Genomic DNA, 22,558 nt, shown 5'->3' on the forward strand with positions numbered 1-22,558 from the left:
GTGTATACATATATTCCCTCCCTCTTGAGCCTGCCTCCAACCCTGTACCCCACCCCTTTAGGTCATCACAGAACATCAAGCTGAGCTCCCTGTGCTACACAGCAGCTTCCCACTAGCCATCTATTTTACACACAGTAGTGTATATATATCAATGCTACTCTCTCTATTCTCCTTACCCTCTCCTTCCCTACTTCCCACGAAAAACCTGACAATCTTACCATTCCTTGATACATTATCATTCAACTTTCTCGATTTAAAACCTTATAGTCTCTGAAAATAAGCTGAACAATGACACAATGACTACTTCCCCTATTTTCTATGAAAGGATGAAGGGTTGATCCTCCTTTTCCATACAGTATTTTTTCTTATGAAGTGATTTATATAATGAACTTAATATATGCTATGATTTAAATCACTTACATTTCTACTTTAATTTCTCTGTTCTCCATGTCTTTATACATTGTGCATCCATACTAAGATGTGGCATCAATAAGTAACAAAATTTTAGTTCAGAATACTCTTTTCTTCAAGGTCTTTCTCAATGCAACTTGGACATCTTTGTTCCTCAAACTGTAGATGAAAGGATTCACCATTGGCCCCACAATGGTGTAAAAAATTGTGGACACTTTATCTTCATCCAGAGACCGAGCAGGAAAAGGCTTAAGATACATGAATGCAGATGATCCAAAGAAAAGAGATACCACAATTATGTGGGAGCTGCAGGTACTGAAGGCTTTGGACCTACCCTCTGCAGAACGGATGCGAAGGATGTTCAAGAGGATCAAGGTGTAAGAAATGGAAATGGTGATACTGGGCACTATGACATTGACACCCACCACAATGAAAATCTCCAGCTCATTGATGGAGGTGCTTGTGCAGGAGAGCTGGAGGAGAGGAGGAATGTCACACATGTAGTGATTGATGATGTTTCCATCACAGAAGGAGAGTCGCAGCATGCACCCAGTGTTGGCCATGGCACCCACAAGCCCCATCGCGTATACACCCACTGTCAGCATGAGGCAGACCTGATGGGACATGGAGACTTTGTACAGCAGGGGCTTACAGATGGCCACGTATCGGTCATAGGCCATTGACGTCAAAATAAAGCACTCATCAATAACAAAGAAGGAGAAGAAGCAGAGCTGAGTCATGCACTCTGCATAAGGGATGATGTTCTGGCTTACAAAACTCATCAGCATTTTAGGGGTAATGACAGAGGAGTGGCAGAGATCAATGAAGGAAAGGTTGAAGAGAAAGTAGTACATGGGAGTGTGCAGGTGAGGGTTCAGACCAATAAGAATAATCAAGCCAACGTTCCCCACCACAGTGACCACATAAATTGCTAAGAAAATGAAAAAGAGAGGCAGCTGGAGTTCTGGCTGCTGTGTTAAACCCAGCAGGATAAACTCGGTCACTGAAGATTCATTCCCTGGGGCCATTCTTCCCTAGGACATACCTGTGGGAACAGGACAGAGGGTAATGTTAAAATGAGTGCCCCGCTCTCTCCGCTCAATCCCAGTCTACTGAGACAGTCCCAGAATTTGAGAAGAAACCCCCACCCACCCTTCTGTGTACCTTTGTTTTCTCCTCTGTATAAAGGCTGAAGAAATTTTTAAAGAAGTGTATCAAAAACACTATCGGGCAAGTTCTACAGGGATAAAATTCAGTAACCCATGGACTCATGACAACAGCATCTCTTTTCCACTTCTGCTCTGACAGTTTACCAGACTTACCCAATGATCAATAGTTATCTCAGCAGAGATAAAGCTGTCATTTTAAGGAATCCTTGGCTTCCACAGATGAGGTTTGGAAGATGAGTAACAGGGCAGATAAAATTCAACACTCACCCTTCTGTATGGAGACTTCAGTGTTGGGACTTGCTACCTCTGCTTCCTTATTCTCAAGGAAGAGCAAGTGGCTCTGATGAATTTTAGAGATGAATGGCCCAGAACAGAGATTCTTCTTCTTTGCTATTGTTTTTGTTGTGAGTGCACTTTGGACTCAGAGAGTCAGAGCAGAGACCTCGGTACCCCAGGCTCTGAGGTGCCATGAGTTACAGGTCATGATTTCTGATGGTGGCTCTGCCAGAGTGTCCTCTCCAGTCCAGCAGGGTGGAAATAGCATCTGCTGGTGCCCAGGGAGCCCCTGATAATATGACCCAAGGGTTATTGTGAATGGTAAATCCTAGGGACCTGATTAAAACTTAGAAGTCTTCAGTTTTCATTGTGCTTTCCCCAGAGATCATGATGTGTAGCAAAGAGAAATTACTCTGCGTTTAAGCTGAGTTCACTATAACAGTAATGTATTGGAAGTAAACCATTTTGCATACATTTTTGTTTGCCATATGGGGCACATCCTCAAATAGAAAAGCAGGTGACCTTTCCTGAATACACAGCACCTACCCCTCTGTGAAATACTAGTCACTTATTTGTTTACTTAGTTTGGTTTCTCACAACACATACACACACATTGATATGCTCAGGTGCATTTGAATCTAAGTTCCATAAGGGCATAGATTTTGTCTATTTTGTTCAGTGCTATTTTTGTAGCAGGAGAAGGCAATGGAGACCCACTCCAGTACTCTTGCCTGGAAAATCCCATTGGTGGAGGAGCCTGGTAGTCTGCAGTCCATGGGGTCACTAAGAGTCAGGCAGGACTGAGCGACTTCACTTTCACTCTTCACTTTCATGCTCTGGAGAAGGACATGGCAACCCACTCCAGTGTTCTTGCCTGGAGAATTCCAGGGACAGAGGAGACTGGTGGGCTACCCCCCATCCATGGGGTCACAAAAGAGTCACATATGACTTAGCAACAAAACAACAAAAGAAAACTGCTAGCTTTTTATCAACTGGAAAGTGAGTATTTCACATTATATCCCTAAAGGGAAAAACTTAACAGTAGTCTGAATCAATGAAGTAGAACAAAACTTATCAATGAATTACAAAACCATAAAGTCAAGTGAAAAAGGTGACTTGCTAAAAATGATCTGTAAAGTACAATATTTAATGATCTTTAAATGCTTCGATAGCTAATCTTTACAATTTTTATAGATGTATAAAGTTGTAGGAAAGATGACATGAATGTACAGTTATCAACAATGCATCATTAAATGTGTTTTACAGTGAAACAAATGAGGGAATTAAGATTAGAAAAAACAATTAAGGGAATATCAGTTATGTCTATAATGTGAAAGTTGGGTGATGTATACACAGGTATTTATCATGTTGTTTTGTATTTTTTTCTGAAAGGTTGAAATATTTTACAATAAAATCAATGAGACTAAAGGTAATATACATTATTCCAAATCATTGTGATATATAAAGTTAGTAGTACAGCAAGTATCAGTTATATGATGATATTTACTATATTAATAACAGATGCTATTAAATGGTGAGAACAAATAAAAGCTGGTCAGGGTAAAACAATTTTTTTAAAGGTTTCTGGATCTTCTTATAGACCCCAATCCAGTTATAGTCATTTACATAATTCCAAACCAGACCATACAGCTGGACCTTCACACACCACATATGCACAAGATGCTGCCATTAAGATGAACATATACAGAAAGATAAATTGTCAAATCATAGAGCCCTGGTTACACGACGTGCTTGGTCTTTTTGGAGAATCTTCTTTCATGTGGGCAGAGTGTATCCAGACAATACTATGAGGCATTGCAGTACCTGCTGGTAACGAGACAACTTTGAAACTCCATGTTGCTCCATAATCTGACTTTCTCTGGCAGATTTGGGGATGGTGATCAGGCTAGCAGAACCATTAATAGACTGCTTGTACTGTAAGAGAGAGAGGAATCCTGGGAAAAAGAGAAGCCGGGGGAGGGTGATGAAGGAACAACAGAAAAGTCACAGAAACACTTCCCTCCCTATGGGCCACGAGGCCCAGCTGTGAAACCTAATGGTTCCCTTTGAACAGTCCCAAGCCATTCAGGAGGGGGGTGCTTTAGCAGAAGAGTGCTGGTTGCTCAGACAATTCTGCCTACAATGCGGGAGACCCGGGTTCGATCCCTGTGTCGGGCAGATTCCCTGGAGAAGGAAATGGCAACCTACTCCAGTACTCTTGCTTGAAAAATCCCATGGACAGAGGAGCCTGGTAAGGCTACAGTCCATGGGGTCGCAAAGAGTCAGATACGACTGAGCAACTTCACTTTCTTTCTTTCACTTTAAAAGTGTGTGCAGAATAGCTTAAATGCAGCCCAACTACAGTCCATGGGGTCACAAAGAGCCGGACTCACCTGAGCACACACGCACAAGGTTTGGGGCTTCCCTGAGGGCTTAGCAGGTAAAGAATCTACCTGCAACGCAGGAGATGCGGGAGACTTGGGTTCAGTCCCTAGGTTGGGAAGATCCCCTGGAGGAGGAAATGGCAACCCACACCGGTATTCTTGCCTGAAAATCTCATGGCCAGAGGAACCTTGCAGTCCATGGGGGTCATGGACGAGTCGGACACGACTGAGTGACTGAGCACACACACAGGCAGTGCTCAACATAATTGAGCATTCTTTCTGACAGAGGACATGCTTCTGAGTTAGGAAGTTTAGTTCCAAGGGAAATTTTAAAGGCTTCTTAGAAGAGTCTCTGATGTTTGTAAGTGGTCACTGTGCATCAGACACTGATTCTCTCTGACCTTAGGCTGTCCTGGCAGGACAACTATGCCCCTAGGGTCACCGCCTCCACATAAGTGAACATTCCCTACCAGCTCTTTAGTCTTGAAGTTAGCGGTTATCTCTACTCTGAACAGGGCAGGTGTGAAAGAAAAGGTGGAAAGGAAGGGTTCCCTTGGAGGCAAGCGTATCGACCATCTCACTCAGCCCACATCCTTGTAGGAACCATCCTCAGAGTGAGTCTAACTCCCCCAATAGCCCTTTAAAATGGAAAGGTTGGTAACTTTCCCTCTATCTTCTTTCCCATCCTCTCACTCTCCCGCCTATCAGAGATGGGTTTTTAGCTCCCATCAAGGGCCTGAAGACACTCACCAGAGGCGAATAACAATAAAGTGTTCAAGTATGCAGTGAAAATGACCCAGGAGACCTTGTAACTCGAGTAGTACACGGATTCACCCTGAGTTAGCATGTGGGGATACAGTAGAAGCGCAATGAGCAGAAAGATGCCTGATGTCCAGACAAAAGGAGAAAGAAAAGTCCCTTCTGAGGGACCCTGGCACTCGTACTTAAGTCTTAACCCGAGATATGCTTGACTTCCAAACCCCTACCACGCACAACTGCACCTTGTCCAGAGGCCAATGCCACTTGAGTGGTGGCTCCAATTTGGCAGCTGTGTATCTAAGCCAAAGAACTGGGAGGGCTGAGTTAGTCAGAGACCACAGCCTGGACCTACAAACCAAGTATGCCTCCTATCCTATGTCAGGGAAGACAGGAAGTTACTGGTGGCTGAAGACAGGAAGTTACCTGTGAGGAAAGAGAGGCAGGCAAGTCATGAGAGTATATTTGGTTTGAGGAATCATATAGGTGAATTCAAAACCCAGGAGCAAGTTATGCATGAAGGAAAAGCTGAACACCACAATCAGAATGTTCCTGACCACTCCCAGGCCATCTGTTGAAAAGAAGAAGCTGTATTGAGAGGAGGACAGATATTTCTTCTGGCTCATTTCTACCTGGGGCACACAAATCTCTAGGTAAATAAGAATGAGGTGAAACATTTGATTAAGTAATAAAGATCAGAGGTAGGGAATGAAAGAGGTAGGGGTCTTAAGCTAAATGGGAGACGGAACCAAAAGAAATTGTTCTCTATCTTTGTATCTCTGTAAGCTTCTTTCTCTTCTATTTTTTCAAAATGTATTTCTTGCTAAACACTCTTGGCTTCCTCTAGTGGCAGTGTAACATGTTTTCTTTGCTGCCAGTCACCTTTCTTTTATATCCTCACATTCTAGATGTGCTAGATTCCCTGTTGTTACTGTCAGGGCTTCTCAGAGATCCATCAGTTAAGTCTGTGAGCTTCTAAACATTTTTCCAAAATGTGCAAATGCTGAGCTTTTGGGGTAGCCTTGACTGTGTTGATTATGAAAGTGGGCACATTGCAGCTACAGGTGGTTGCACTAGAGGATAATGGTGAGATAAACTGAAGTCAAAGAAGGATGAACCCTCATTCTCTACCCATCTCTTTCCACATAATAGCTCTGACCTGTTGGTTACTACGAGTGAAATGACACAGAACATACAAGACACACAAGAGACAGACAGGACACCACTCTGGCCAGAGGAACAGAACTGGGCAAACTAATTGCCATTTATTATTATAAAGCCCTCCTTAGGCAGAATTCCAGACTGTAAGAATAAGCCTTTTCAGTACAGTGCAGGTGCATACATGTTATCGTACAGCAAAGGGGAGTGAAATCTCTGTCTACTGCAGAGTCTGCACAAAGCCCTCATCTCCCTCTTATCTCAAGAAGGGAATGCTCCCTCGTTTGCAAGGGACCATTAAACTCAAGGCTGTATCCAGACTCTTTGGCAGAACGCCTCGTATGCAAGGACGCTCAGCCTGAGCAGAGAGACCCGTTTGCAGGCACATCTCTGCAACCCTATTAACCCTTCATCTCCCCCTTTTTTATTTTATTCAAGTCCTCGAGACATTTGTATTGATATTTTGTAGAGCAAGTCATAAAGCTGTAGGCAGCCAACCTCCAGCCTCGCTAGCCCCTCTTGCGGCTGTGCCTGTCTTAGGTTGCTCTCCTCTGAGGGTCTTACCCGTCATTGGCTATCCAGCCACCTCTTAGGGGCTAGGCGGAATCTCTCTAGATGATGGGCATCTAGAACTCTTTATTTATATGTCTCGGTTAATCTCTTGAAGGGCTCATGTTAAATGGTACAGATGTTATACAAAACAGAAGAATTCCAATCACATTTTAACACACTTCGTGTAGATAAAACAGCCAATTGATCTCCATGCCAGGAAACGGTGTGTTTGAAGATTAAGCATGTCGGTAGCAAGTTGTGCATCCAAATCTCGCTGTTGTTGCCATAACAAACGAGAGTCCTTTTGCCAGTCCCAAACAAAATCAGCTGTTTGAATTCCTTGGTGTAACGCAAGGCCTGCTACAGCTGCTGTTGCAGTTACTGATGCGACTGTGAGAATCGAAGCAATGACCACAGCAAGCATACGTCGAGATCGGTGTAGCAAAGTCTGTACAGCGGTTACTAGATGAGAAGCAGCAAAAGGATCTGACCACGGCTGAGTCAGATTTATAGACAACCATACTTCTGTCCGAGCTTTAAAAATTACTAGCGAGAAATTGGAGTTAAAGGCTTGTCTTTTAAATTTTTCCCACCAAGACATTTATACATTGAGTTAAATTACAATAGTTACTTGACATAGACCCCACAGTATCATTTTAGGTCCAATTCCCATATAACAATGTAAAAGGATATTTTACACATGCAATTGCGGAATAAGATTTATTAACATGTAAATTAACATGGAATGGACCCAAAGAGTCACCACTGTCCAAAGTATAATTTCCTGACCAGATAGTGTGATTACCAGAAACCGCCCATAGTTTCCAAATATCTCCTTGAATGTGCGGATATCCTTGCAATTGTAATTGAGGAGGGACAAGTGCAAATTGCTGCCATTTAACTGTTTCGTTACCGTTGCCCATCAAAGTGGTATTTGCGCGATGCCACCTAAAAGGTTTATTTGACCATTTTTATAAGAATTGTCCATGATCTGGACTCCAATCTACAATGATGGCCCCAGAATAATTCATGACCTTAAAGGGTCGATGGCCTCGGCAACGTTCCCACTCCAAAGACTCTAGAGAAGGAACAAAAAGGTTAATAGGACATAGTGACATGTGTTTTCCATTATGAGTATCCATCGGTTCTGTCCAGGTACTAAATCCTGGTGGAAACAAGCACAGTAAAAGTAGCAAAATGGTAATTATTATACTTTACCCCCCATGTATTATAAGAATGATGAGAATATTCCTTGGTGGACAGACAAAAGGGGTTGTCCCCCTATATATAAAGGAATATCTTCCATTGCAGTGGTCAAATTATTAATATTATATTATTGTTTATGATGAGATAGTTGTTCTATTCCCCTGCAAGCTGGCAGGGGAAAGAAGGCAGTCTCAATAGTACATACCTGCACTTCTGGCTCCCCCCAGGAAACTGCTCTTACTAATGGGGGATTAGGTATATATGCCCAATATGTATGATTACTTGCCGATACGCTGATTACCTGACATGTCACCACCGCCATCGTGGCAAGCAAAAGATTGGTAGGATTTAGAGGTTGCCCCACCTTCATTAATGTCTTTTCTGCTTCCTGGGTCAACCTCTTCATTTGACCCCACGTAGGAGGTGTTGCTTCCCTTGTACGGGAGGTAAGGCTTCTCTGCATAGTAAGCTCTTCAAATTTTTGAACAAGAGGATTGATTAACCATTGCTGATTTTGATCAATCTTGTTGGGGTCTAAAACCTGTAATTATCAACAGAAATGAAAGCATACCCTTGCCCCAAATATATTAATGATGCTGGGATCCAGCCTTTCTCTTTATCTTTATACCAAATGGGCGTATTCAAGATCTTTTTATCCTCTTCTTTCCCTTGAAAGTGCAACTTTGCTGCTGATAGATTTCCCCTGCTCCAAACGTTCAAAAAATTTAGGGTAAGTAAGGTTTTATTCAGAATGTCTTTAGGTTTCATAAATCTCCCTTGTTCCCCCTTTTTTATTTTTTTAAGATAATCATGCAATGTACGATTAGCTCTTTCAATAATAGCTTGCCCTTGACTATTATAAGGAATACCAAAAGTATGAGTTATATGGTATTGGGATAAAAAGTGAGCTAATTTCGTGGATTGGTAAGCAGGTGCATTATCAGTTTTTAATTCAATTGGTAATCCCATAACTGCAAAACAAGATAACAAATGAGTAATAACAGCGTCAGCCTTTTTAGAATGTAATGCAGTGGCCCACACATTTTTGTTGTCTGAAGGAAGAAATGTAAATTACATCCATTTGCCATATCTGATTTGCTTGTTGTCCTCTCATGTTGACACCTGGTGAGGTAAATGGCAAAGCAAAGGGTGCACATATGGAACAAGAACGAACAATATTTTGAGCTTGTTTTCGAGTAATAGCGTGAGATTTTTCTAACGCTTTGGAGTTGGTATGTTGTAAGAGATGTTCTTGCTTTGCTGCTTGTATAGGATTAAGTAAGGCATCAATTGTAGCATTCCGAATGATAATGGTCCAGGAAGGGCAGAATGTGAACAGATGTGAGTAAAGAAAATTAACTCTGAAAGTTGCAAGAGTAATTGTTGTACTTGGTAAAACAATTTATCAATAGCTGTTTTAAGAGTCAGTGGAAGGGAGACATGAGGAAGCTGTAGGCAAGAGAGAACAGCATATCGAGAATCTGAAACAATGTTAATGGGAAGTTGGGGAAAATCTTGTAAAACTAAATAGATAGCCCACAATTCAGCAGGTTGTACAGAAGAAAATGAGTGGGGGAGAACCTTGGAATTTTCTGGGGTCCAATATCCAGCAGTAGTTTTATTTGCATCTGTAAAAATAGTGGGTCCTTTAACTGGAACATCTGAAATTGGGGAATGAGATATCATAGTGTTAGTCTGGAGAAAATCAATCAATTTAGATGATGGATAATGATTAGAAAACGAACCAGGATATGAAGCAAGAGAAATTTGCCAGTTTTCATTAAATTGTAAACATCGAGATATTTGAGCAGTTGTTAACTGAGTAACAATCTGGTGTGGTTCACATTCTTGATAATTGTAAAATATGATGGTGATTTTTTGTATAAGGAAGGCTAATTTATCCATATATATTGTCAATTTTTTGGAAAAACTGTTAGGTAAGAAAACCCATTTTATTAATCCTTTTTCTTGAGCAATTACACCAGAAGGGGAATAAGGGGTATGAAATATGATAAAAGAAATAGGTTGAGATGCATGTAAGTAAGTCAAAAAGCCGTCATTCAGTCGTTGTTCAACAAGTTGAAGTTCCTGTAAAGCCAATGGGATTAAGGTCCGGGGGCTATCCAAAGCTGTATCTCCTTTTAAAGTAGAAAACAAATGTCGTAACTGATAAGTAGGAATCCCAAGTACCGGGTGTAGCCAATTAATATCTCTCAATAATTTTTGAAAATCATTTAAGGTTCTGAGATGGTCTCTTTTAATTTGTGACTTTTGGGGCTTAATTTTGTGTTGTTCCAATATTGTCCTTAAATATGAAATAGGAAAGTCCTTTTGAATTTTTTCTGGGGCTATTTGCAAATTGTGTAGTCTTAAAGCCTCTTGTACTTTTAAAAAGAATTAGTCACGTTCAGCAATACTAGGAGCTGCCAATAGGAGATCATCCATATAATGATATAGAATATAATTAGGGTATTATTGACGGAGAGATTGCAAAGAGTGAGCTACAAATTCTTGACATAAGGTAGGACTATTTATCATTTCTTGCAGTAGGACTGTCCATTGATAACGCTTAACAGGTTGAGCATGATTAAGAACAGGAACTGTAAAAGCAAATTTATTTCTATCTTGAAATTGTAGGGGAATGGTAAAAAAACAGTCTTTAAGATCTAGCACCATTAAGGACCAATTTTGAGGAATAAGAGCTGGAGAGGGGAGTCCCAATTGCAATGCTCCCATAGGTTCAATACATTTATTAACTTCTTGTAAATCAGTTAACATTTTTTATTTTTTAGATTTTTTAAAATAACAAAAACAAGATAATTTTAGGGTGAGGTAGAGGGCTCTATATGACCAAGTTGGAGTTGTTCTTGTACTACTTGTTCTAATGCCTCGAGCTTCATTTGTGGTAATGGCCACTGCTCAACCCATTTAGGAGTATTAGTTAACCATTTTAATGGGAGTGCTCAAGGAATTTGAGCAGTGGCCACTAGTATTCCGATGGAATGGTTACAGAAGCCCCCAAAGAAGAGAGGAGATCTCTCCCCCATATATTAATAGGTATATTTACAATATAAAAGGTAACAAACACTGATCTTCCATTATGGAATTGACATTGCAAGGGATGGGTACTCTTCCAAATATCTGCAATGGAGCCCAATCCCATCAGCATTAAAGGGCTCTTTTTTCCTTTTCCCAACCTTGGGGCCATTGCTGAGAAGAAATGATTGAAACATCTGCCCCTGTATCTACTAGTCCCTCAAAGTTGTTTCCTTGTATAATCAAGGGGAGAACAGGGTGAGAATCTCTGATAAGCATTTCCCAAAATATATTTCACCCAGTACTTCCAAATCCCCCTGTTTGTTTATTAGGAAGAGCCAAAAAGGGGGTGATAAGGTAGGAGAAGTATTTGGGCAATATGTTCTCTGGCTAACAATGAAAGTGTGGTAGAAGTAGAGACCATAATTAAAATTTCCCCAACATAATTAGTCTATTATCCCAGGAATTATGGTTAGACCTCTCAAAGCCGCGCTGCTACGGCTTAATATTAAGCCAAAAGTGCCTTTAGGCAGTGGTACAAATACATTTGTTTTTAATTTATAAATGCCTCCCCCTGGTGACAAAAGAACATTATCAGCTAGCGGCAAATCAGCAGCAGCACTCCCTGAAGTAGCAGACCATAAGTCCGAAATCATCGTCTGAGGTCTTTTTAACGGGGCAGATGGAATGGGAGGAGGGCAAGGAGGAGAAGCCCCCGGTATTGTTCCTGGGCCCCAAGGACTCAGGCCCGCAGGACAGTTTCCTGGTGTTGGGTTGCCCATTTTGTCTGTTTTAGATTTGCATTCATTAGTCCAGTGAAATCCCCTCCTGCACCGACGGCAAAGTCCAGGAGGAGCCTTATTCTTCCTAGCAAGAGATCTGTCTTTATCAGCTTTTAATTTCTGACACTCTTTTTTTATATGACCAGGTTTTCCACAATGAAAGCAGTAACCTCCCTTTGGTGGTCTCATAACCTTGGCCAAGGCCGTAGCAAAGACATTAGCCTGGTGCTCAGTTCCTCCTACTCCCGAGCAGGCTCTGATATATTCAGCTATAGAGGCACCCTGTCCCTTTAAAGGTCCCAGTATACGCTTGCATTCAGGATTTGCATTTTCAAATGCCAAAGTTTGTAATAATATCCCTGAGATTTCATCCCTCCCTACAGCCTGTTCCACAGCTACCCTCAATCTTGCTAGAAAATCAGTATATGGCTCATTAGGGCCTTGCATTGTTTTAACAAAGGAGGGCTGGGCTTGGCCAGTAGGCACCACACGGCGCCATGCTCGTAAAAAGACCTGGCAAACTTGTTGTAAGTCCTGGTCAGAGTATTGAGCCTGTTCTCTTAAAGCCCAATATTGGCCCTCTCCCATTAATTTGTCCTCGAGAGGACCAGGGGGATTTTGTCCCTCATTAATCCGAGCTTGCTTCCTAGCTTTTTCCTCCCACCAGCTACAAAGTTGCAACCATTGAGAACCCTCCAAGACAGCTTGGGCAATGGATTCCCAATCTAATGGAATGATTAGTTTGCCTTTTCCCAATGATTCCAGCATAGCAAAAACAAAGGGAGATTGAGGACCGTATTGCGCTATTGCAGCTTTAAGATCTTAAAAAAATTTATATTCCAAAGGAGCATATTGAACATTTATCACATTGCCTTCCTGCTGTCTCTGGATGGGAAACAATTGTGGAGGATCAATAAACCCACCAGGGGGAGCAGACAAGTCATCATCATGAAGCATAGACAAAGGAAAGGAGAACGGACAATGTCCCCTGCCCACATCGGGCCGATCAACTGCAGTGGGGAGAAGAGAAGCACAAGCAGGAGCAGAAGGTGTAGATTTTTTCTCCTCCTTACGGGATTTCCACTATTCCCAGAATAGATGGGTCATTTCTTTAATCTCTTTGCCCTCCTCTGACGAAACCGAAGAAGCCTCCGAATCTGATTCTGAACTATCAGATGTTTCACCATTTCCAGAAGGAGGCTTATTTGTATCCTTACTTTCAGGCAAGGCAGAAATTCCACCAACATTTGGCATATCCTCATAAATTGCCTCTCCCTTCATTAAAGCATTAGATTTAGTCTCATTATCAGTAGATAGCAAAGTCAAAGCCTGTGTTATAGCATTACATAAATTCTATAACATGATTCAATATATAAATTCACATATAACATGATTCAATATATAAATTCACATATTGTGCCCATGATGAACATTTATTTCTTCCTAGCAGGATTTCCCCATGGTTTTTTGAACCATGAACTTTCGAAAGTTCCCATCTGCTAGGGTGAAGAGTTCCCCATGATTATGTACAAGAATTCACCTAGCAATTTTTTCCGCTAGGGTGAGGAATTCCCATGTTTCCGAAAGCTCCCCTGCTATTGATCTAAAATCCCCCCGGGGTTTCTTACCTCTTTCGGTTTCACTCGAGCCCCATCCGTTGGGCGCCAGATGTTGGTTACTACGAGTGAAATGACACAGAACATACAAGACACACAAGAGACAGACAGGACACCACTCTGGCCAGAGGAACAGAACTGGGCAAACTAATTGCCATTTATTATTATAAAGCCCCCCTTAGGCAGAATTCCAGCCTGTAAGAATAAGCCTTTTCAGTACAGTGCAGGTGCATACATGTTATCGTACAGCAAAGGGGAGTGAAATCTCTGTCTACTGCAGAGTCTGCACAAAGCCCTCATCTCCCTCTTATCTCAAGAAGGGAATGCTCCCTCGTTTGCAAGGGACCATTAAACTCAAGGCTGTATCCAGACTCTTTGGCAGAACGCCTCGTATGCAAGGACCCTCAGCCTGAGCAGAGAGACCCGTTTGCAGGCACATCTCTGCTACCCTATTAACCCTTCACTGACCTGATGGCCACAGGGAAGTACAACATATCCACGAACTGTGGGTTATCGTAGGTTTTTGGGGTCCCAACTTTAGTTCAGCCCATTCTTCTATGATGAGTCCTATCGCCAAGAAGACTAAGACCCAGGAGGAGAAGAACATGTTGCTGGCCTCGACCTTTCTGACCAGTGTGTGCACCATTGCAACTGGGGTTTTCAAGCGGAGACTGTCACCAATATCTCACATGCTTCTTCTCAGATAGGATTAATCAGAAGAAATAGGGCAAAATCTTTTAGTGATTGCTGACGCAATGGCAGCGGCAGAAACTGAAGTAGCCTATGGAACAGAGAAGATAAATCCTACTGTTTCTGACTCCTCCATTTGGGCTAGTCTGTTGTCATGGCTGCCAACTGCCGTGGGATCATCTTGGTCTGACCCTTGACCCTGAGACCTACTACAAGTGGAATCAGCAAGGGGTCTAGAGGCCCTGAAAGAGGAACCAGGTACAGAAGGAGATATGATGTCACACATAGAGAACACTATCAGCTATAAGAGTAACTAGAGGTCCTGAAAGAAGTCAAACACGTGTGATGGAAGACATTAGGATTATATGCTCCAGGACTGATGAACATTAGATAGGGATCAAGGAAATGAGGAAGGTAATTGGATCATTACGTGAGATGTCAGGTAGCTAGCATCACAAAAGAGAACGCCCACTCATAATTTGGGGTATTTTGAAGATAGGTGAGAGAGATTAATGAGACACATGTCAGAGAAGAAATTATGTATGTAGTTAGGGAACACAGGAGTCAAGATGCCATTAAATAAGGTGTAAGCCATGGGAGAAAGCACAAGTCTGCTTATGAGAAAGAATTTATTAAGTACAGGTTTTGGTTAAATTTAAGTTGCCTTGAAGGCATATGATGGAGGAGGCAATGGCACCCCACTCCTGTACTCTTGCTTAGAATTAATCTTGAAACTTAATAGTAGGTTAAGAGTTATCAACATAGGAATGGCAGTTGAAACATAGGTGTGCATATCATCATGAGAGGATATCACACAGAAGGTGACAAGAGGCAGTGAAGGAAATTCTGATTAACGTCATTTATGAGAAAGAGCAAAGAATGAGGTCAGAGCAATGCTGCGTGTGTGTGCTTGCGTGCTAAGTCGTTTCAGTCATGTCCAACTCATTGCGACCCTATGGACTGTAGCCCGCCAGGCTCCTCCGTCCATGGGATTCTCCAGGCAAGAATAGTGGAGTGGGTTGCCATGCCCTCTTCAAGGGGATCTTCCCCACCCTGGGTTGAACTCCTGTCTCTTATGTCTCCTGTACTGGCAGGTGGGTTCTTTACCACTAAAGCCACCTAGAAAAATACAAATGCTGCTGACTAATTAAAGAAGCTTGAGTTGTGAGGAGAGATTAGATTCCTAATGTTGCAGAGAAATCTAATTAGGTGGAAGCTGAACATACGTCACTTGATTTGATGATTAGAATGTCACTGGTAGTTCTGGGCGTGGCATTCTCTGCAGAACAACGGGAGAAGTGAAAGTAGAAGGGAGATTGTTAGGTTTTATGTTTTCCTTTTTTTATAATAGACAACTAGATTAAAGAAATAACAATAATAGAAAAAGAAAATCATAATTTTAGTTTCAAAAGGTAACTATGCAATTTTGAAAAAGGAGAGATTGGTGGGATGATTCCCGTGTACCCTTTACCCTGCTTCAGTGCTCATCCCTGAGTTATTCTGAAACAAACCCAGAGAATCTCATCCTTAAATATTTGTTGGAGGAGTCAGAAACAGTAGGATTTATCTTCTCTGTTCCACAGGCTAAAAGATGAGGACTAAGTTTTCCTCATAGATTTACTTACTCTCCCTCTTTGTTTTCTTAATCTGGTTTATTAAAGGGTTATCAATTTGTTGATAATTTTCAAGATCCCTTTACATGTTTATCCATTTGAAAATATTATTTTTAATAGATTTTACTACTTTAAGTTTTTTATCTCATTATTTCCCTTTCCAATTAATTTTTTATCCCTCAAATTTCTTAAAATAGTTAAAACTTCTTTAATATGCCAGGATTTAAGGTCACCCATGTTTATCTGTGCACAGAGTTTGCTATATCTCATATAATTTTTCCTATTTAAACAAGTTTAAGAAAATAATATTTTAAAGAGCAGTTATGTTTTTCCAGCAAAATTGAGCAGAAGATGCAGAGATTTTTCATATACTCCCTGTATATCCCACACAGGGACAGCCTTTCCTGTTCTCAACATCCTCACCAAAGTAGTACATTTGTTACATTTATAAACCTACAATGACGTATTATTGTTGTCTAAAGTCCATGGTTACTGTTAGGGTTCACTCTTGGCTTATGTCTCATATATTTCCACATTAGACAGTTCTTAACGTTAATTTTGACTTCACCGTTGAAATCTATTTGGGACTGTGTTCACATGCACAAATGTTTCCCACTTGAATGTATCTTGCAAAGTTGAAACTATAGTATTATAGCATTCATGATTGCAAGATTCACTAGTAAATAACTGAACATAGTCCCATCTGGGGCAATTAAAGCTTTTCCTGGGACTTACCTGGTGGTACAGTGATTAAGAATCCACCTACTGATGCAGGGGACATGGGTTTAATCCCTGATCTGGGAAGATCCTGCATGCTGAGGAGCAACTAAGCCTGTGAGCCGCAACTACTGAGGCTGCCCTCGAGAGCCTGTGAGCTGCAACTACTGAACCAGTGCAGCATCACTGAAGCCCCTGCACCCGGAGCCCTTGCTCTGAAACAAGAGAAGCCATTTCAATGAGAAGCTCATCCTCTGCAATGAAGAGTAGCCACCACTCACTGCAGCTAGAGGAAGCCCATATGCAGAAAGGAAGACCCATCACAGCCATAAATAAAGTAAATGAATTATTTTTAAAAAAGGAAGACAGGAACCAGCTCCTCTCACACACCTGAGGGCAGGAATGAATGCAGGTTCTCAGCAAGGCAGGAAGATCAGTGGCCAGGCTACCTGGGCCTCTCTTCTCTGCCTTTCTCTGTGTCCCTCCCCCCCACCTCCCTGGAGCCCAGCTCCCCTCCCACTTCCCCTCAAAAAAACAGAATCTTTTCCTAAACACCAGGAACACTGGAGATCAAAAAGAAAAATGGAATCATTATTGCTCTAAAGCAGTGTCTCTGTCACTTATCAGCTTGATTAGGTGCCTCTGTGAGCCAATTTTTTTTTTTTAATTTTAGTTTTTATTTTTTAAATTTTAAAATCGTTAATTCTTACATGCATTCCCAAACATGAACCCCCCTCCCACCTCCCTCCTTTAAGACAAGAGTATCCTCTAAGATTTCGTCCCCCGGGTTAGGGTACCATGGACAAGTCTGGGACTGTGTTGTTTCTGGGTCTCTCTCCTGGATATTTGTTTTCCTTTATTTCTAAATGCAAGTATGATAGCTACCTTCCTCTACTATACTTGGAATATCCTTCAGCTTGGGAGTGGGAGACCATAGGCTAACAGTATGGATGGTCTGATTCCTGCCCATGGGATACGTATTCTAGGCAAATGAATACATAGCTCTTTATCATAATCCCTTTAGCTGAAACAGCTCCTCCTGACATTGTCTTGAAGAAAAATGCACAGAGGGTCAACCCGAACCCTGGGGCACATATATATAGGCAGAAGATCCCCTTCTGCCTGTTGGAGGTTAGCGAAGGTGACGATTGCAGTGTTTATGGGTGGAGAGTCTCTATACAGCATCTCTATGCTCTATGTCTGTGCTTCCACTCAGATACTTTTCACATCACTTGGCTTCCCTATTCCCTTCTTTATCAGATGTCTTTCTGAGGTGTGGACTTTGACCTTCAGGACAGACTCTGATTTGCAGAACTGGACGGTGGCATTTTGCTACATTATGGCCCAGGATTTCTTGATTATGTACCTCTGGAATGCTGAGATGGTTGGATAGCATCACCGACTCAATGGACGCAAGTTTGGTTAAACTCTGGGAGTTGGTGATGGACAGGGAGGCCTGGTGTGCTGCGGCCCATGATGTCGCAAAGAATCAGACACGACTGAGTGACTGAACTGAACTGGAATGCTACTGAAATTAAAAATTTCATTTCCCAACCCCAGATTTGCATAATCAGACAACTAGGGTTAGAGGGAGCCACTTTAGCTCTATCTCCCCTTCCACAGGCAAAACCTGAGGACAGTGTGAAGCTCTCACTGAGACTGAACTTTGGACCATTTCCTTTTCATATTTTCACAGTATCTGAGGGATCTAAAAACCCACACTTGATTTTGGTAGAATCTCTACAAGATGTTGCTGCACATTACCATTTGTTGGATAAATACCAGCAAAGCATAACAGTCATGCAGACCAAGTGTAAGAACATGTCTTCACTCCACTGACCACGGCTCCCTTCCGACTAAAGCAGCCATGTCTGGTGGAGCAGCAGCAAGCCCAGGGTGCCCATGGGGGCTGCCAGGCACTGTTGGGGATGGTGGAGTGGACACTCTCCCAGGTGGCTTGTACTTAGGACAGTGAGAGCAGGGTTTGGAGGGAGCAGTGGTTCTTTCCAAACCTGAATGCCCCAACAGAAAACTTCAGAAGATCATAGATTAAAAAGAGCTAAAAAATTGAAAGAAAGATGAAAAAACAAAAACTACCTCTCTAGTGTCCAGGCTTTTCACTAGCTCACATGACTCTTCTTTCCTCTACCTTGAGACAGCACCTAAACCATGGCTTTTGGATAAAGGAAAAGAGGAAGAAGAGAGACGGCATCCAAGTCATTCTCTGTGTTTACTCTTAGTGCTTGTCTCTCTGTGTAACTTCTTGATCTCTAAGTTTTATTCCACTTCAGAAACTTTCCCCAAGGAAGCAAAGGAGAGTGACAGGTATAAAGCCAGTAAAATCTTCTATATTGATATCCCCAAAGCAGCAGACAAGTTGATTTTCACATGTTATTTCACATAATTCTAATAACCAAAGTCTTATATTATTTTCTGTCTAAGGATTAAAGAAAAACATCTCCTAGAGGTACATGTACCCCTTGGTATTTCTTGGATGACTGCACCATGCCAGTGCTGGAATATGTGCTCAGTTGCTCAGTCATGTCTGACTCTTTGCAACCCCATGCACTGTAGCCTGCTAGGCTCCTCTGTCCATGGAGATTCTCCAAGCAAGCATACCGGAGTAGGTTGCCATGCCCTCCTCCAGAAGAATTCCAACCGTGGTGGAAAATAAATTATGTAATTATCTGTATGAGAATAAGATAAATGATTTGCTTTGCCCCACAGAGAAGGATTTGATATATTTGAAATATATATTCTAAGTCAAATAACACATTGACAATTATATATAGGGACTCAGCTCACCTTTAATTCAACAAACAGAAGTTAGAACACAGAGCGAATCACTTAAATTATCTCCTTCCACATTAGGAGGGTTGCCTGGCATAACTGTGAAGACATTGCTTTAGTTCATTTCACTTTGACTTATCCACGTTACAAAAAGAATATGAGATAGTTCGAACACTTCTCCTTGCCTTTGAATTACATTTATTGTTTTTTGCAATCTGGTATCACCCCCTCAAAATAATTTTGCAGCAAATTACAAATAATTTTTAGTTCCAAACAAACTACTTGCATGGTGAGACAGTGACGCATACACACACTCACACTCACAGGATCATAATAGTCTGATTTGAGATTTATTTTACTAAACATTATTCACAATATGCATGATTCATGGCCTGGTGGAGGTCTCATATAGGTCTTGGGTATGCTTGGAACTTTGTGTTTAAAATACTTAACTCCAAAAAAATTTTTTTAAATAAAAATAAAAAATGAAATATTGACTCTAGTAGACCTTATGCAATAATTTTGCTAGAACATATATAAAGAGAACAGATGTTTATCTGTAGTATTTTAAGGATAAGCAAGAAAACGGTGTCAAATATCTACTCTTCTAGTACCATAATCCATATCTTTGAGGACTCATTTCTTTTCATTAAAAGTTGATCTCTTAGCCAAATTCAAGTATACAAATAGCATTATGAATAAGATTCACATGCTGTACATCAGATTCCAGGAATTTATCTTATAACTGAAAAAATTTTAAAACAGTCACCATATAAGGTGGTTAATGTGTTAATGTGATAATCATCTCAAAATATATCAAGTCATGTTCATACACTTTAAGTATGTATGTGTGTGGGTACTCAATTGCTCTGTCTTGTCCGACTTTCTGAGATCCCATGGCCCATAGCCCATCAGGTTCCTTTGTCCATGGAATTTACCAGGCAAGAATACTGAAGTGGGTTTTCATTTCCTTCTCCAGGGGATCTTCCCAACCTGTACATTGAACCCTTGACTCTTGCATCTCCTGCATTGACAAGTGGATACTTTTAAACTTGGGCTACCTGGGAAGCTTACACTTTAAGTGTACACAATATTTATTTGTCAGTTATATATCAGTAAATCTGGGGGATACACTCAATCTCATTTTGTGATTTTTCTAGGAAATGAAAAACTTCTAGTATAAATTAGTGTATCTTACCTCGTTTTCAGGCCATGAATCTCTAAGCTGGAGAAAAACAAAGTATTCCGATTGAATTAGGAATCTGGCAGTGATTATTTTATCTTTCATCTGAATATCCCTTTGTGTCCTCCAGCCTAAGTGAATTCTCCCTACTTCTGAAAGTTTAAAATCTACCCTTCCCTAAAGACTGCTACTATTGCTATAGACAGTAGTGTTCTGCCTCATCTCTGAAACTCAACCAGTTCCTACCACTTTTTATAATGACTTGCTGGTCTCCTCAGGGATGGGTTTGATATATTAGGAGTGATGGTTCTAAGTCAAAGAGAGCACTGGATACAGTGATTCATTCATCCAGCAGTTGGTCAGGATGAGGCGTGTGCTGGCCAGTCCTCTCCTCACTAGACTGCAAGGTTGTGAAGAGAATGAGGCTGCGTCATCTTTCAGTGAGCTCATCTGTAGTTCAGTTCAGTTCAGTCGCTCAGTCATGTCTGACTCTTTGCGACCCCATGAATAGCAGCACGCCAGGCCCCCCTGCCTATCACCAACTCCCTGAGTTCACTCAGACTCATGTCCATCGAGTCAGTGATGCCATCCAGCCATCTCATCCTCTGTCGTCCCCTTCTCCTGCCCCAAATCCTTCCCAGCATCAGGGTCTTTTCCAATGAGTCAACTCTTCGCATGAGGTGGCCAAAGTATTGGAGTTTCAGCCTCAGCATCAGTCCTTCCAATGAACACCCAGGACTGGTCTCCTTTAGGATGGACTGGTTGGATTTCCTTGCAGTCCAAGGGACTTGCAAGAGACTTCTCCAGCACAACAGTTCAAAAGCATCAATTCTTTGGCACGCAGCTTTCTTCACAGTCCAACTCTCACATCCATACATGACCACTGGATAAACCATTGCCTTGACTAGACAGACCTTTGTTGGCAAAGTAACGTCTCTGCTTTTCAATATGCTATCTAGGAGATGGCAACCTACTCCAGTATTCTTGCCTGGAGAATCCTATGGATGGAGCTTGGTAGGCTACAGTCCATGGGGTTGCAAAGAGTCAGACACGACTGAGTGACTTCACATCACATCACAGATATCATCAATACTTGTTTTGCCCATGTTCTGTAACTTGTGGGATCTTTGTTCCTCAACCATGGATTGAAACCAAAAGTCATAGCAGTAAAAGCACTGAGTCCTAATCACTGGACTGTGAGAGAACTCCCCAAAATACTGAATAATAAATTTTAAAAATTCCATCATTTGTCACTTACAATTATATAACTGAATTTTTTCCACTCCTGGACATATATTCAGAAAAGACAAAAACTCATTCGAAAAGATACATGCACCCTCATGCTCATAGTAGCACTATTAAAAATAGCTAAGATGTGGTTCAGCGGTAAAGATTTTGACTGACAAGTAGGAGATGTGGGTTTGATTGCTGGGTCGTGAAGATCTCCTGGAGGAGGAAATGATAACCTGCTCTAGAAGTCTTGCCTGGGCAATCCCATGGATAGAGGAGCCTGGCGGGCTACAGTCCATGGGGTCACAAAAGAGTCGGACATGATTTAGTGACTAAACAACAACAACAAAAAGACATGGAAGCAACCTAAATGTCCATTGTCAGATGACTATATGAGGAAGATTGGAATATACAATATATACAATGGAATATTACTCATACATTAAAAAAGAATGAAAAATGCCATTTGCAGCAACATGGATGGTCTGAGAGACTATTGCACTAAGTGAAGTAAGTCCAATATAAAAAGACAACTATGATATCAGTTATATGTGAAATCGAAAACAACTACACAAATGAACTTGTTTACAGAACAGAAATAAGCATAGAAAACAAACTTACGGCTTCCAAAGGTTTGAAAAGGGAGGGAGGGATAAATTAGGAGTTTGGAATTAATAGCTACCCACTACTACATATAAAAATAGATAAACAACAAGGACCTACCATATAACACAAGGAACTATATTCAATATTAAATATCTTGTAGTAATTTATAAAGGAAAACAATCTGAAAAAGAATACATATATACAGACATATATATATAACTGAAAAAGTTTACTGTACATTTGAAACTGATACAACATTGCAAATCAACTACAAATCAATAAAAATTTTTAAAGGAGAAAGAGTAGTTATATAATTTTGGAGTAGGAATAAATTTATATAATATTTGAATTATTCTTATATTTTTTAAATTAAAACTTTATCC

The 22,558-nt window shown here is 41.2% G+C and overlaps 1 protein-coding gene and 1 pseudogene across 1 annotated transcript; both read right to left on the minus strand.

Annotated features, from left to right (window-relative positions):
- Nucleotides 1–509: 509 nt before the first annotated feature.
- LOC101102189 (olfactory receptor 8B3-like) lies at nt 510–1,454 on the minus strand (annotated as a pseudogene).
- A 1,528-nt stretch (nt 1,455–2,982) lies between these two features.
- Nucleotides 2,983–13,992, minus strand: LOC106991837 (transmembrane protein 225). Its single transcript, XM_015103100.3, is given in 7 exon segments — nt 2,983–3,612; nt 3,614–3,704; nt 3,707–3,811; nt 4,991–5,125; nt 5,423–5,448; nt 5,450–5,567; nt 13,815–13,992. Coding segments are annotated over 7 exon segments (684 nt in total). The 3' UTR covers nt 2,983–3,581.
- Between the last annotated feature and the right edge of the window lie 8,566 nt (nt 13,993–22,558).

The sequence above is a fragment of the Ovis aries genome, chromosome 21 (assembly GCF_016772045.2).
Source record: "Ovis aries strain OAR_USU_Benz2616 breed Rambouillet chromosome 21, ARS-UI_Ramb_v3.0, whole genome shotgun sequence".
Lineage (NCBI taxonomy): Eukaryota > Metazoa > Chordata > Mammalia > Artiodactyla > Bovidae > Ovis > Ovis aries.